The 14393-nt window shown below is 44.9% G+C and overlaps 1 protein-coding gene across 2 annotated transcripts in view; it reads right to left on the bottom strand.

Annotated features, from left to right (window-relative positions):
* The window catches only part of HOOK3 (hook microtubule tethering protein 3), a 76839-nt gene that overhangs the window by 61381 nt on the left and 1065 nt on the right, over positions 1-14393 (bottom strand). For both annotated transcript variants that reach the window (XM_029064848.1, XM_029064850.2), the window contains exon 2: positions 340-425. In XM_029064848.1, coding sequence (XP_028920681.1) covers positions 340-425 — 86 coding nt within the window. The remainder of the gene's footprint in view (positions 1-339; positions 426-14393) is intronic.

Raw genomic sequence — 14393 nt, 5'->3', positions numbered from 1 at the left:
GCCACATATAAATAAACAACTTGCCACTGCCACAATTATCCAAAAACTCAGAGCAATGAAATTTTTTTCCCAACTTTGGCATGTGAGCAGACAAGAGACCTAAAGAGCTCTATTTCTACTTGCCTCTGGAATACTACAGCAGCTAATGAGACCATGCCCTGAGGTAAGTCTGGGCAACAAAATTCATGGATATTGACCATTTTTATTAGCTCTCAATTTCTTTTTTTCCATCTGCCGATTTAATGTTATTCAAATGAGGGGGAAAATATACCCAAATCGGCTGAAACTCGCAGGTTTAAAATACCCACACCAAACCATCCAAAAAAAAATTGTTCTTACATCTTTTGAAGTACCAGGGCCATCACAACCCCACTCGTTAAATCTTCCACAGTCTGGCATGGCGCTTCCACATTAAACGTCTGAATCTGAAAAGAAATGAAATGTTATCGACCTGCCTTCGATATGAATAGTCATTCATTCAATAGTATTTATTGAGTGCTTACTATGTGCAGAGCACTGTACTAAGCGCTTGGAATGTACAATTCGGCAACAGATAGAGACAATCCCCGCCCACTGACGGGCTTACAGTCTAATCAGGGGAGACAGACAAAAGCAATAGCAATAAATAGAATGAAGACGATGTACATCTCATTAACAAAATAAATAGGGTAATAAAAATATATACAAATGAGCAGATGATCATAGTGTTCCGCCCTCTTCTGGAACTCCCTTCCCTTCTAATAGATTACCATTCTTCCCACCTTCAAAGCCTATGCAGGGATTGTCTCTATCTGTTGCCCAACTGTACATTCCAAGCGCTTAGTACAGTGCTCTGCACATAGTAAGTGCTCAATAAATACTATTGAATGAATGAATATCACTGTAGTTATTTCTTACCAAGAAACTGAAATTTAAACAAAGTTCAAAGGCTAGTCAGTGGCACAAAGGGAGGTAGCAGAGATTCAAAATTGCCCTTAATTACAATGTAAAAAGTACTAAAGGTAAAACAAGATTCCAGTTCCTATCCTTAACCAATCTTTTATCGGCTGTCACAGGGAACTTAAGAACTAGCTACGAAAATATATTAGCCAATAATGGTAACGAGGTGCAGAAAGAGACTCTCTAGACCCCCTGCTGCCTGCATTTCCAGTTTCCAAGGAAGTCTGTGGTTATGTCCTCTGGAACTGACAGTCAAATAAGCTTCCGAAAGCATCAGGAATGATCTTCCTAAAAAACCAATTTCCCCAAGCCACTCCTCAAGAATTTAATTCAAGAGTTCACAACAGATGAAGTAGCAGCAGGCTCTGCTGTGATGGTGGTTTTGGCAATCCATCAGTGGCATTCACTGAGCACTTACTGTATGGATAGCACTATACTACGCATTTGGGAGAGTACAATACAATAGAGTTGGTAGCCACGTTCCCGGCCCAAAACGAGTTTACAGTTTAGAGGCCCTAAATTGAATGGCAGCCACCTTCACTGGAACACCTCATCTCCTGCACATCTTTGAACCCTCTATCCACTTCAATTTCACAATTTCATCAGCTTTCTTGAAAACTGATACAAGATATTTTAATCCCAGGATCTTAGGTGGTGGTAGAGAAATCACAATTACTTCATCTGTTTCGGAATCTTGAAATGATCAATTAATCAATCAGTGGTATTTATTGAACACTACTGGGCGCAGAGCACTGTATTACATGCTTGGGAGAGTTACAGTTTCACAGAGTTGGTAGACAATGATTCAATGGATTGTCACAGTTTGATGAAGTCCTTGATGGAAGATTTCTCTAAATGACTTGACATTTGCTTCATCCATTTCTTAACCACCTCCCGTCCTCAGCTCAACACCTTCTGCTTAGGGGTTCCCCTCCAGGTCTATTCACTGTTGGTTGCTTAATCTCAACCCAAACAGCATCAGTAGTATCTCCTGAGGGCTTATCGTGTGCAGAGAATTGTACTAAGCACTTTGAGAGAACACAAGACAACAGAGTTGGTAAAGGCAATCTCGACCCACAAGGAGTTTACAGTCTATGTCTAAATACACCAGTGTGATTCACTGCACTTCCAATGCTACAGCCCTTGCAAAATTTTTTATGTTCTGCAGGAAATTGTGTGACTAACAGTGAACACTACAATCTGGATGGAGGCTGTACTCATTGTCTGATCCAAAGGCCGAAGCAACGAGAATGTTTCTACCCCGAAATACTCTTTTATTTCTGGAAATAAGTTGCTTGTAGATTCTAGATGTCCTGTTGTCCAACGATAGATCTTAAAAGGCCAAATTATTCTTCAAAAATATTCCTTCACCATTATACCAGTCTTAGAACAGGACTCTAATTGCCTAAGATTATTAATAATAATAATGATAATTGTGATATTTGTTCAGCATTTACTATATGCCTCCCCAAAAGCTGTATTAAGTTCTGGAGTACACCCAAGATAATCAGTCTGAACAGTTCTCTCCCGCACGGGGCACTCAATCTGTGGGCAGGGAAAACAAGTGCTGCATCCCCATTTTACAGATAAGGAAATGGAGGCACAGAAACATTAAGTGACTTGCCTAAAATCACATAGCAGGCAAATGGCAAGGCCAGGGTTACAACAGTGGTCCCCTGACTCCTTCCACTCTGCTCTTTCCCATGCTTATGTGCTTTCCACTACCCTAAGCTGGTTCGGGGCTAGTTCTCTAAATGACAAGCAAAGAAGTTTTGATCTCACTCTTGAAGGCTCTGGATTCTCAGTGTGGTACACAAGCAGAAAGCTTAAAAATCACTTGCTGCTGCATCACTATATAGAGTGATGCCCTTTTTAGCTGGCCTGGGTCCTGGAGCTCAATGAAAAGTTCTGGCTTCTAGTCTCTTCCCAAACAATTCCTTTCCATCAAATTTTAAAACTTGACGATACGAAAACTATATTTTTCAGGAAGGTAATTCTGCAGGGTAAGCTGTGGAGGCTTCTGATTTACAATCTCACGTACTGTTGAAAATTGTGCATATTTACTCTCCTCTTAAACCCATCAACCATGACTTTGCAGAAAAAGGAGGTTCATCTTCAGCACTTTCCCCCATTTGTTTTTTCAAGTCATCCTAAAGACTCTTAGCTTTGACAGAAATACTGGATTGTGTTTATGTGCTTTGTGTTTCAAAATGTGAAACATTTTGAGCAAATGTTTCATTTCTTCAACCAACACACTTCCTTTTGTATTCATCGCTATTGGTTGTAAACTACTTACACTCTTTGTATCTCCTGCAATTTCATTTCTATATTTTAACTAGGGCTCACAACAGAGGATGACAAAGCCAATACACGCAAATTGCAAAAACATGCAATATCAGTTTGTCTTTCTCCACTGTGGATGCATTTCCTATGTGTGGGCTTGTTTTTATCAATATCATTTTCCCTTTTCCCTGCCATTTCCACAGGGTTTAAATTTTTCTACTACAGATTTTTTTAAAAAACCCTTTCAAGGATATTAATACACAAAATATGACAAAAGAGGAGATTCTTAAGAGAAGCAGCATGGCCTAGTGGATAGAGCACGGCCTAAGAGTCAGGAGGTCCCGGGTTCTAATTCCAGCTCTGCCACTTGTCTGCTGTGTGACCTTGCACAAGACACTTCACTTCACTTCACTGAGGTGCCTCAGTAACCTCATCTGTAAAATGGGGATTGGGACTGTGAGCCCCACATGGGACAGGGACTGTGTCCAACCTGATTTGCTTGTAGGTACCCCAGAGCTTAGTACAGTGCCTGGCAAATAGTAAGCGCTTAACAAATACCATAATTATTATTTTTACCTTAAACGTTACGTAAAGTTCTGTGACTTTAGTAATGTTTGTCTCCCGCTCTAGACTATAAGCTTGTTGTGGGCAGGAAACATTGTAAAGTGCTCTCCCAAGCACTCAGTACAATGCTCTGTACATAATAATTACATAATAATGCTAATAATACTAATAATAATACATAATAATAATCAATTACACTGTGAGCCCATCATTGGGCAAGGATAGTCTCTATCTGTTGCCGAATTGTACATTCCAAGCACTTAGTACAGTGCTCCGCACATAGTAAGCGCTCAATAAATACTATTGAATGAATAATAAGGACTCAATAAATAACACTGATTGACTCTCCCTGTGCTGGGGGGTAAAGCACACTGCTCAGAATGTGACACCCAGATTAGCCAGACAGTGGGTTCCCTCCCACTCTTTTCTCCAATCTGCCCTGCAATCCAGTTCTACCGAATTGTACTGTATATTATTTTGGGCACAGAGGGGCAGACCAGGGATTGGGGGGGGGAAAGGGGATGACACCAGTGAACTGGCATATGAACCGTGCCCTCCCAAAACCTGTCTCCATCCCCAAGGCTTTACCCAGGGCAGGGAAATGAGGCTGCAAGCCAGCAGGCAGAAAGTAGCAGGCCTACGCAGAGAAAGGGTCACTTGGAGAGGTTCCCACAGAGGCCACAAGCTTAAAATTAAAGGGAAAGAAAGAGCCAAAATACTATAATGCACATTTAGTACAAAAGGAGAGTAGGGGATTGGGAGGGGTAGGGAGGGGGAATGCAGAAAAACTACAAGGGGAGGGGAGAGGAGGGTGTGGAGAGGGAATTTACTTTACACTGGTTGGTTCTAACTGGGGTAGGGCATACGAAAGCTGAAGTCACCGAACAGTATACACGATGCATCCCCAGTGGTTGAAATTTAGGGTAGGCTTCCATTCTGCACACAGTTAAGGGGTCAATAAATAGTGCTCACTTCCTGAGGAAAAGTACTTGGCAGAGAGGAGTCATCTCAGGAATCTCTCAGGATTGAAGCTAGAAAAGTTAGGGATTGGGATAGATATCTAGAAGGGCAACCATCCCATGATTCCTCCAAATATCCTCTTGCCACTGTCAGGCAGAATCCCGGGCTCCATGGACCACTGTTTTGACCAGTAGTAACATTATGTTCTCGTTACTCTTAAGAAGTTAGAACCTCTTTCTACATATGGTAGCTCCTCCTAGGTTTGCAATGACCCTCCTGCCTCATTACCTGTACTGTTGGGCTACCAAGATAATGCTAATAATAACTGTGGCATTTGCTAACTAAGAGCTATGTACCAGGTACTGTACTAAATACTGGGGAAGAAACAAGATGATCAGGTCCCACGTCGGGCCAGTAGTCTATGTAGGAGGGAGAACGATACTGAATCCCTATTTTGCAAATGAGAGAACTGGGGCACAGACGAGTTAAGTGACTTGCCCAAGATCACGTGGCAGGTAGGTGGCAGAACCAGGATTAGTACCCGGGTCCTCTAACTCCAAGGCCCGTGTTCCTTCCTCTAGGCCACGCCTCCTCCCGAGATGTGTGAGAACCCACTAGAATTATACATCATCTGCCTTTCAACTGAATCAGAACACAAATATTCCAGGTTCTTTAGGAGAGAATGCACCCAAAAAGGGAATCTGCCCCTCGCCACATTAGTCCCTTTCTCCCTCGTAAAACCTAACCTTTTAAAAGATGGTTTATCTTCCTTGAATTCAGAGGCTTAAAGGGATGAGTAAACCCTGCAAGAAACCCTCTTGGATGTGCTGAAGCAGCTTGAAAGTTTCCATTCCAGCTCTTCCCCACCCGCATCTCCACCCTCTGAGTCAAACTCTATTCCTGCCTCTGATCAAAAGCTGCCCTGCCCTGCTTAGGGAACAGACCCAGCCGGGCTACTTGAGCCACACATGATTCTTAGCTTGCAGATTCTTCTGCCCAGTTGAAAAGTAAATGAATTAAGAGAAGAAGATTTAACAGAGTTTGAACCTCAAGAAATGCTAAGAAAAACTTAGGTTAAAGACAGACAAGAAAAAAAGAATCATTATCCTTGATCCAGCGATCTCTGATCTAAGCAGTTCCTCTTACGGGGTCAATAACATGTTCTAAGGCGGCCCTCGTGGTTGTCTTGAATTCACTTAGGGAAAAACCATGGATTGGAAATTCTGTGATAAAAGCAGGGGTTTGAAGGTAGTCATTTCTGGATTAACAGACGAGAAGAGGAGTGATTAATGTAATGAGAAGGAATAAAAGAAGGTGCCCTTAACTCAGACCAATACCATTAATGACACCTCTTCTGGGAAACCCAGGATAGAGTACATTCTCACCCTAAAATCTTGGACAGGCTCAGTTACGCCCACAATTCCCACAGGACCCAGGTACCCAGGGCTGGGTTAGATCAGCAGAAAGCCAGACTCTGCCCGACACTGGCAACCTCCTATTTGGGGCGATGTACGCCACTGAACCAGTAGAAGCTAGGGCCAAATGGGAAGCACCCCCGAATTCTCTTTCTGGGAGCACCGTAGAGCACGACAGTGGCTGGTGAAGCTGCTGGGCCCCCAGGACAACTGCAAAGTCACAGCACACCATCTCTAGTCTGAAACTGCTTAGTTCCAGTTTGGTAATGGCCCAGCTGCTGGGACTCAGCTAGCATCAGATCGGGACAGGCTGCTATTGGTAAAGCCTGGGTCTTCGAGTTCTACTTTGTGAAAGGCTCCACCTCACGCCACCACTGCATTTTGCAACAGACTGGAAATTACAATACCTACACCCTATAGGAGCTGCCATTTTTGCCTGGAGTCATCTTTCCCTATGCTTCTCAAAGTCCAAGTCCACTCCGAGAAGAGAGAGACCCCTAAATTCCAACTACACTATGTGGTAGAGCACTGAACAAGACGGTAAGCTCCCTCTAGACTGTAAGCTCGTTGTAAGCAGGGAATGTGTCTGTTTATTGCTGTATTGTACTCTCCCAAGTGCTTAGTACAGTGCTCTGCACACAGTGAGGGCTCAATAAATATGACAATGAATGAATGAATGAACAAGATGGGTTGGGTTACTGAGGGCTCACCGGCTCTCATGCCCCCATTCCAGGTCTTCTCCATCGAAGAGAAGGCCAAAAGCTCCCACCAAGCTCAGCAGTGACTTCCACATCCACCACCACACTTAACGCGGCCCAGTACCCACTTTTTTAAATGTAAGATCCATTAAGAAGCAAGGTGGCCTGGTGTGAAGAGAACAGGCCTGGGAGTCAGAAGTCCTGGATTCTCATCCTGGCTCTGCCACTTGCCTGCTGTGAGACCTTGGGCTAGCCACGTCCCTGCTCTGTGCCTCTTTCCTCATCTGTAAAATGGGGATCCGGTACCTGTTCTCCCTTCCCCTTAGATTGCGAGCCGCGCATGGGTCACGGACTAGACCAACCTGATGATCATGTCTCCACTCTAGTGCTTAGGACAAATCCTGTCAGTACTACCTTCACAACCTCGCTAAAAATCCACCCTTTCCTCTCCAAACTGCTACCGTGTTAATCCAAGCACTTATCCAATCCCACTTCAAATACTTTATCAGCTTTCTAGCTGAACTCCCTCCCTCCTGTCTCTCCCCATTTCAGTCCAAACTTCACTCTACTCATTTCTATAAAACCAAACCACGCTTCTTCACTCCTCAAGAACTTTCAATCATTGCCTATCCACCTCCAAAACAACTCCTTACCACTGGCATTAAAGCACTTCATCGCCTTGCTCCCTCCTATCTTACTTCACTGCTCTCCTACTACAACCTAGCCGGCACAATTTGCTCATCTAACACTAACCTACTCACCGTACCTCGCCGCTGACCCCTCATCCACATCCTGCCTCTGGCCTAGAACGCCCTCTCCCTTCTCTTCCAAAAGACGATCCCTCTCTCAACTTTCAAGGCCTTATTAAAATCACATCTTCTCTACACAACCTCCCCTGACTAAACCCTAATTTCCCCTACCCCCTTTCCCCCGGCTTGCCCAAGTGCTTGGATCTGTACCCTTTATTCACCCACCCACAGAGTCAAAACACTTAAGCCTTAGGTTTGTTTTTGTTTTTTTAATCATACTCTGTCTCCCTCCTGTAGACTGTTAAACTCACTGTGGGCAGGAAACACAACTACCAACTCTTGCATTTTACTCTCCCAAGCACTTAGTATATTGCTCTGCACGGAGTAAGCGCTTAATATATGACTGATTTTAGCCCTGAATTTTGCTGCAGGCAGTATACTCTACCTTAAACCACAAAAAAAGTAAACGTTCAGACACTTGGAAAAGCATAAAAATTTCTTCATGTTCTGAATTAAGGGTCTATAATGGCAAAGTATGACCCCTAATTAATTTACTCTTCTCATAACATTGACTATATTAGGAAAGAATTATTCCAATAATGATACACCACTAAACTGAACTGTTAGAAAGCAGATTGGGAAAAGGAAGTACTTCAGCTAGATGAGTTGTGCACATCCAGTGAGTGGGAAGTTTTGATATGGGGATTCTGCCAAAAAGGGTTCACTTTTTTAAAAAAAAAAAGGTCTCCTGTGAAAAAGTAATTTTAAATGTGCCCAAAGGTACAAAGTCTAAAATTCCTATTATTCCTGACACCTTTAACTTAAAAATTTCAAGACTTCTACTGATGAAAAGATAAAGGAAAATCTGTTTCTAAAACCCTTAAAGCAATTTTAAAAGAAATACTAATTTTATGAATGATTATTTTTTAAGTGCTACCAAATTTTGATCTTTCAAAGTCAGCCTCCAAGTGCAAATTAGATTACTGAGGAAGAGTTGGACAGCAATCGACCTACCGATTTCTTCTCTATAAACGCTGTCTTGGCTCAAGTACCTCCACTCCTCACAACCTATTCTCGACTTGATCTTTCTTGACCTATGGACTGCCTCTGATAAACTGGATCTTACTTCCTTGACCCCACAGCTCTGCCTGGTTATCGCCTCATCTCTTGCGTAGCATTTCTCTCCAAACTCCTTGAGGGAGTCGCTTTCACCGGCTGACTCCACTTCTTCTCGGCAACCTCCAATCGGGCTTCTGCCTCTTTCACTCCCTGGAAACCACCCTCTCAAAGGTCACCGATGACTCCGTCTTGCCAAATCCAACGGCTTCTAACTCCATCTCAATCCTCCTCGACCATTCAGCTGCCTGTCATTGTGGAACACCCCTTTCTCCAGGAAACACTATCTTCCCCAATACTCTTCTCTGTTGGTTCCCTTCCTATCTCTCGGACGGCTCCCTCTCAGTCTCTTCACAGGCTCCTCCTCTGCCTTCAACCTCTAACTGTTCGGAGACGCTTAGGGTTCAGTGCCAGGTCCCCTTCTATCTTTTCTCCACCTACAACCATTCCCTTGGAGAACTCATTCACTGCCAGTACTTCAACGGCTATCTCGACACAGATGATTCCCAAATCTACCACTCCAGCCCCGATCTCTCCTCCCCAGCAGTCTTGCATTTCCTCCTGCCATCAGGGCATCTCTCTCTGGATGTCCCAACACCACCTCACACTTAATCCGTCCAAAACAAAACTGACTTTCCCAACACTGTTGGCAGCACTGTCATCGTCCCTACCTCGCAAGCCTGCAAGCTTAGCATTATTCTCAATCAATGGTAGTTATTGAGCACTTACCATGCGCTGAACGTCGGACTAAGTTCTTGGGAGAGTGCAATACAATAAAGTCGGTATCCTCGACTCATCTCTTTCATTCAACCCACGTATTCAATCTGTCACCAAATCCTGTCAGTTCTAACTTCACACCATTGCTAAATTCCACAATTTCCCCTCCAGCCATCTGCTATCACACTGATCCAAGCACTTTTATCCCACCTTGATTACTGCAGCAGCCTCTTTGCTGACCTCCCTGTCTCTCCCCCCTCCAGTCCATACCTCACTCTGCTGCCCGTATCATTTTTCTACAAAACCATTCAGTTCCTTTCCCCACTCTTCAAGAACCTCCAGAGGTTGCCAATCCACCTCCGTCACATCAAACGGAAACTCCTTACTATTGACTTTAGATCACGCAACCACCTTGCCCTTTATCTTACTTTGCTGAATTCCTACTATAACCCAGCACGCTCACTTTGCTCCTCTGATGCCAGCCTATTCACTGTACCTCCATCTCATCTATCTCACCGCCAACCCCTTGCCCACACCCTCCCTCTGGCCTGGAACTCCTTCTCCCTTCGTATCTGACTCTCCCCACCTTCAAAACTTTTTAAAAATCCCATCTCTTTCAAAAGGCCTTCCCCAACTTAGCCCTCATTTCCCTTCTCCCTCTAACTCCTGTGTCACCTCTGGACTTGGAATAAATCAATTCCATGTACTAAGTGCTCACCTTGTGCAGAACACTGTACTAAGCGCTTGGGAGAATATAACGGAGTTGGTAGATGTTCCCTGCCCACAACAAACTTAGAGTCCAGATGGGGAGACAGACAATATAAAAAAATTATGAATATGTACCTGAGTGACGTGTGGGTGAAGGAAGGGTGAATAAATGGCGTAAATCCAAGTGGGATGGAGAAACAGTGTGGCCCCGTGGACAGAGCACGGGCCCGGGAGTCAGAAGGACCTGAGTTCTAAGTCGAGCAGACACTTGTCTGCTGTGTGACCTTGGGCAAGTCACTTAACTTTGCTGTGCCTGTAACCTCATGTGTAAAATGAGGATTAAGACCGAGAGCCACAGGTGGGACAGAGACTGTGCCCAATCCGATTAACTTATAGCTACCCTTGCACTTAGAACAGTGCTTGACATAGTACGTGCTTAACAAATACCATTAAAAAAAGGGCAAGGGTTGCGCAGAAGGGAGTGGGAGAAAGGGAAATGAGGGTTTAGTCAGGGAAGGCCTCTTGAGGGAGGTCTGCCATCAATAAGGCTTTGAAGATGGGGAGAGTAATTGTTGGATATAAAGAGGCAGGGCGTTCCAGGCCAGAAGCAGGATGTGGGTGAGAGGCTGGCAGCGAGACAGAGGAGACTGAGGTACAGCGAGAAGTTTGGCATTACAGGAGCCAAGTGTACAGGCTGGGTTGTAGTAGGAAAGCAGCGAGGTAAGGTAGAAGCGGGCAAGGTGACTGATTATACTCCTTAAGCCCTTGATATTCACTACACCCTTAACCCCACAGCACTTACCTGTCTCTTCCTCTAGAATGTAAGCTCCTTGTGGGGAGGGAACATGTCTACCAAATCTGTTGTACTGAACTCTCCCAAGTGCTTTAGTACACTGCTCTGCAAATGGTAAGTGCTCAAAAAACACCATTGATTGCTGCTTTTCTTTTGGAAATTCTAGCCGGTTCTTGATCAACTTTTCTCGGTTTGTCTATCCGTCCCACTACTGGGGGGGGGGGGGGGGGGGCGGGGGCGGTTACTAATCCTGCACTCTCTGCTAGATGCTTCTTTCCACACTGCATTTACCCCTTGCTACTTCCTCTGGCGTATTTTGCACACTTAAAGGTTCCATCCTCTCTATGCTGATGGCCTTCTTCGGACCTCTCTTACCTTCTGAATTTCTCCCCGTTACCTCAGGTCAACAGACTTCTCAATATCCCCCTCTTCCCCATTTTACTACCTTCTCTTGATTCTTCTCCTTACCTGCCTCCACATAATGACCAAACCCACTCTTCCCATGATGACTGACAGGTATCCCTTTTTTATGTTTCCTCTATCAGGAGTTTATCAACGTCCTTCTTGACCACAGGATTTCTCACCAACCTTCCCACCTTCACTTTACTCATCTCGATAATTCAAAGGCGATATTCAAAACTGAGAGAAGCAGCATGGCCTAGTGGAAAGAGCATGGGTCTAGGAATCAGAGGACCTGGGTTCTAATCCATGTATCTGCGTGTCTTTGGACAGGCCACTTAGCCTCTCTGTGCAAAATGGGGATTCAATACCTGTTCTCCTTCCTACTGTGAGGTCCACGAGGGACCTGACGATCTTATATCTACCCCAACTTGGCAGAGAGTAAGCGATTAACAAATACCACAGTTATTTTTTTTTAATCATTTAAGTACCTAATTTGGGTACTCTATTATTATTACTATCTCCCTTATCACCTATTACATCACCCCTTTGGTGTTGCCATCTCGGCAATAATCGTTTATGAGAATTTCAAGATTGGCCCGTTCTAACGTATCACCTGTTACAACAAATGATAATTCTTGCCTTTACAATTACCAAATATTTACTCAATTCAAACAACTGCACAGGTTTCCTGGCAAATATATTTGCTGATATGAGAAGTTCTGATCAGATGCTGTACATTGCCTTAACCCCCCCACAGGGCTCACAAACTTAAGGGGGAAGAGAGAACGGGTCCTCGTTTTACAGATGTGGAAACTGAGGCACAGATAAATTAGTGACTTGCCTAAAGTCCCCCGGACAAATAATGAAGCCAGGGTTAGGGGCACGTCTTCCGACTGAGGGGCCACGCTACTTGCCATAAATCTCTTGAAGGCCGAGGTAAGAAATTTAGACTTGGTTTGGCAGGGGTCGGCAAGCCAGTGAACTTTCGTCACTGGCATCGTTTTCAGGTGTGAAGGACGGATACACACACACACACAGTCGAACTACTAAACTTTTTCATTCATTCTTTCAATAATAATGTTGGTATTTGTTGGTATTTGTTAAGCACTTACTATGTGCCGAGCACTGTTCTAAGCGCTGGGGTAGACATAGGGGAATCAGGTTGTCCCACGTGGGGCTCACAGTCTTAATCCCCATTTTACAGATGAGGGAACTGAGGCACAGAGAAGTGAAGTGACTTGCCCACAGTCACACAGCCGACAAGTGGCAGAGCTGGGATTCGAACTCATGAGCCCTGACTCCCAAGCCCGTGCTCTTTCCACTGAGCCACGCTGCAATAGTATTTATTGAGCGCTTACTATGTGCAGAGCACTGTACTAAGCGCTTGGAATGGACAATTTGGCAACAGATAGAGACAATCCCTGCCAAACGACGGGCTTAGAGTCTAATCGGGGGAGATCAACAAAATAAAACAAGTAGTCTGGCGTCAATACCATCAAGATAAATAGAATCTCAGATATAGACACATCATTAATAAAATAGAATAATAAATAATATATACAAATATACCCAAGTGCTGTGGGGAAGGGAAGTGGGTAGAGCAGAGGGAGGGAGTAGGGCGATGGGGAGGGGAGGAGGCGCTGAGGGAAAGGGAAGGCTCAGTCTGGGAAGGCCTCCTGGAGGATGACCTCCCTCCGCAACTGAAGATAAAAACCAAGCAGTTGTAGATAATCCTGACTTGATCTTTCCTTTGTCGCTTCCCTTTCCCCTATTCCTGTTCTTTCTTTTTCTCCTCTGCTCCATCCCAACGGCGGGGGTGGGGAGGGGGAAGCAGGCCCACGTTTATTGTTCCATCCCTTTCCGCGGCCTCTCGTAGAGTCCGAGGGGAGGTCGGCTGGGCCCCGGCGGGATTCGAGGGACATCCAACAAAGAGGCAAGCGGGGCCATCTCGTCGGTCGCCAACGACAGAGGGGTGGAGAAGTAGTGTGGCTCAGTGGAAAGAGCCCGGGTTTGGGAGTCAAAGGTCATGGGTTCAAATCCCAGCTCCGCCGCTTGTCTGCTGGGTGACTTCAGGCAAGTCGCTTCACTTCTCTGTCCCTCAGTGACCTCTCAGTGGCAAGAGCCTAGGCTTAAGAGTCAGAAGTCATGGGTTCTAATCCCGGACTCCGCCACTTGTCAGCTGTGTGACTCTGGGTAAGTCATTTGACTTCTCTGTGCCTCAGCTACCTCATCTGTAAAACGGGGATGAAAATTGTGAGCCCCATGGGGGACCACCTCATCACCTTTTGTCGTCCCCCCCCCCCCCCCCGCAGTGTTCAGAACAGTGCTTGACACACAGTAAGAGCTTAACCAATACCACATTATTATTATTAAAATGGGGATGAAGACTGTGAGCCCCATGGGGGACCACCTGATGACCTTCTATCCCCCCCAGTGCTTAGAACAGTGCTTGATACATAGTAAGTGCTTAACAAATGCCATTATTATTATTACTGAAATGGGGATGAGGATTGTGAGCCCCATGGGGGCCACCTGATCACCTTCTACCCACCTCCAGCACTTAGAACAGTGCCTGGCACATAGTAAGAGCTTAACCAATGCATTATCATTATTATTATTATTATTAAAATGGGGATGAGGATTGTGAGCCCCACGGGGGACCACCTCATCACCTTCTATCTCCCCCCAGCGCTTAGAACAGTGCTTGGCACATAGTAAGCGCTTAATAAATGCATTATAATTATTATTATTAAAATGGGGGTGAGGATTGTGAGCCCCACGGGGGACCACCTGATGACCTTCTATCCCCCCAGTGCTTAGAACAGTGCTCGATAGATAGTAAGTGCTTAACAAATGCCATAATTATTATTATTATTAAAATGGGGGTGAGGATTGTGAGCCCCACGGGGGACCACCTCATCCCCTTCTATTCCCCCTCGCAGCGTTCAGAACAGTGCTTGGCACATAGTAAGCGCTTAACCAATGCTATTATAATTATTATCATTAAAATGGGGATGAGGATTGAGAGCCCCACGGGGGACCACCTCAT

This window comes from Ornithorhynchus anatinus, chromosome 5 (assembly GCF_004115215.2).
Source record: "Ornithorhynchus anatinus isolate Pmale09 chromosome 5, mOrnAna1.pri.v4, whole genome shotgun sequence".
Lineage (NCBI taxonomy): Eukaryota > Metazoa > Chordata > Mammalia > Monotremata > Ornithorhynchidae > Ornithorhynchus > Ornithorhynchus anatinus.
Note: the sequence above shows the minus strand (reverse complement) of the source record. Positions and strands in the feature narration are given on the sequence as shown.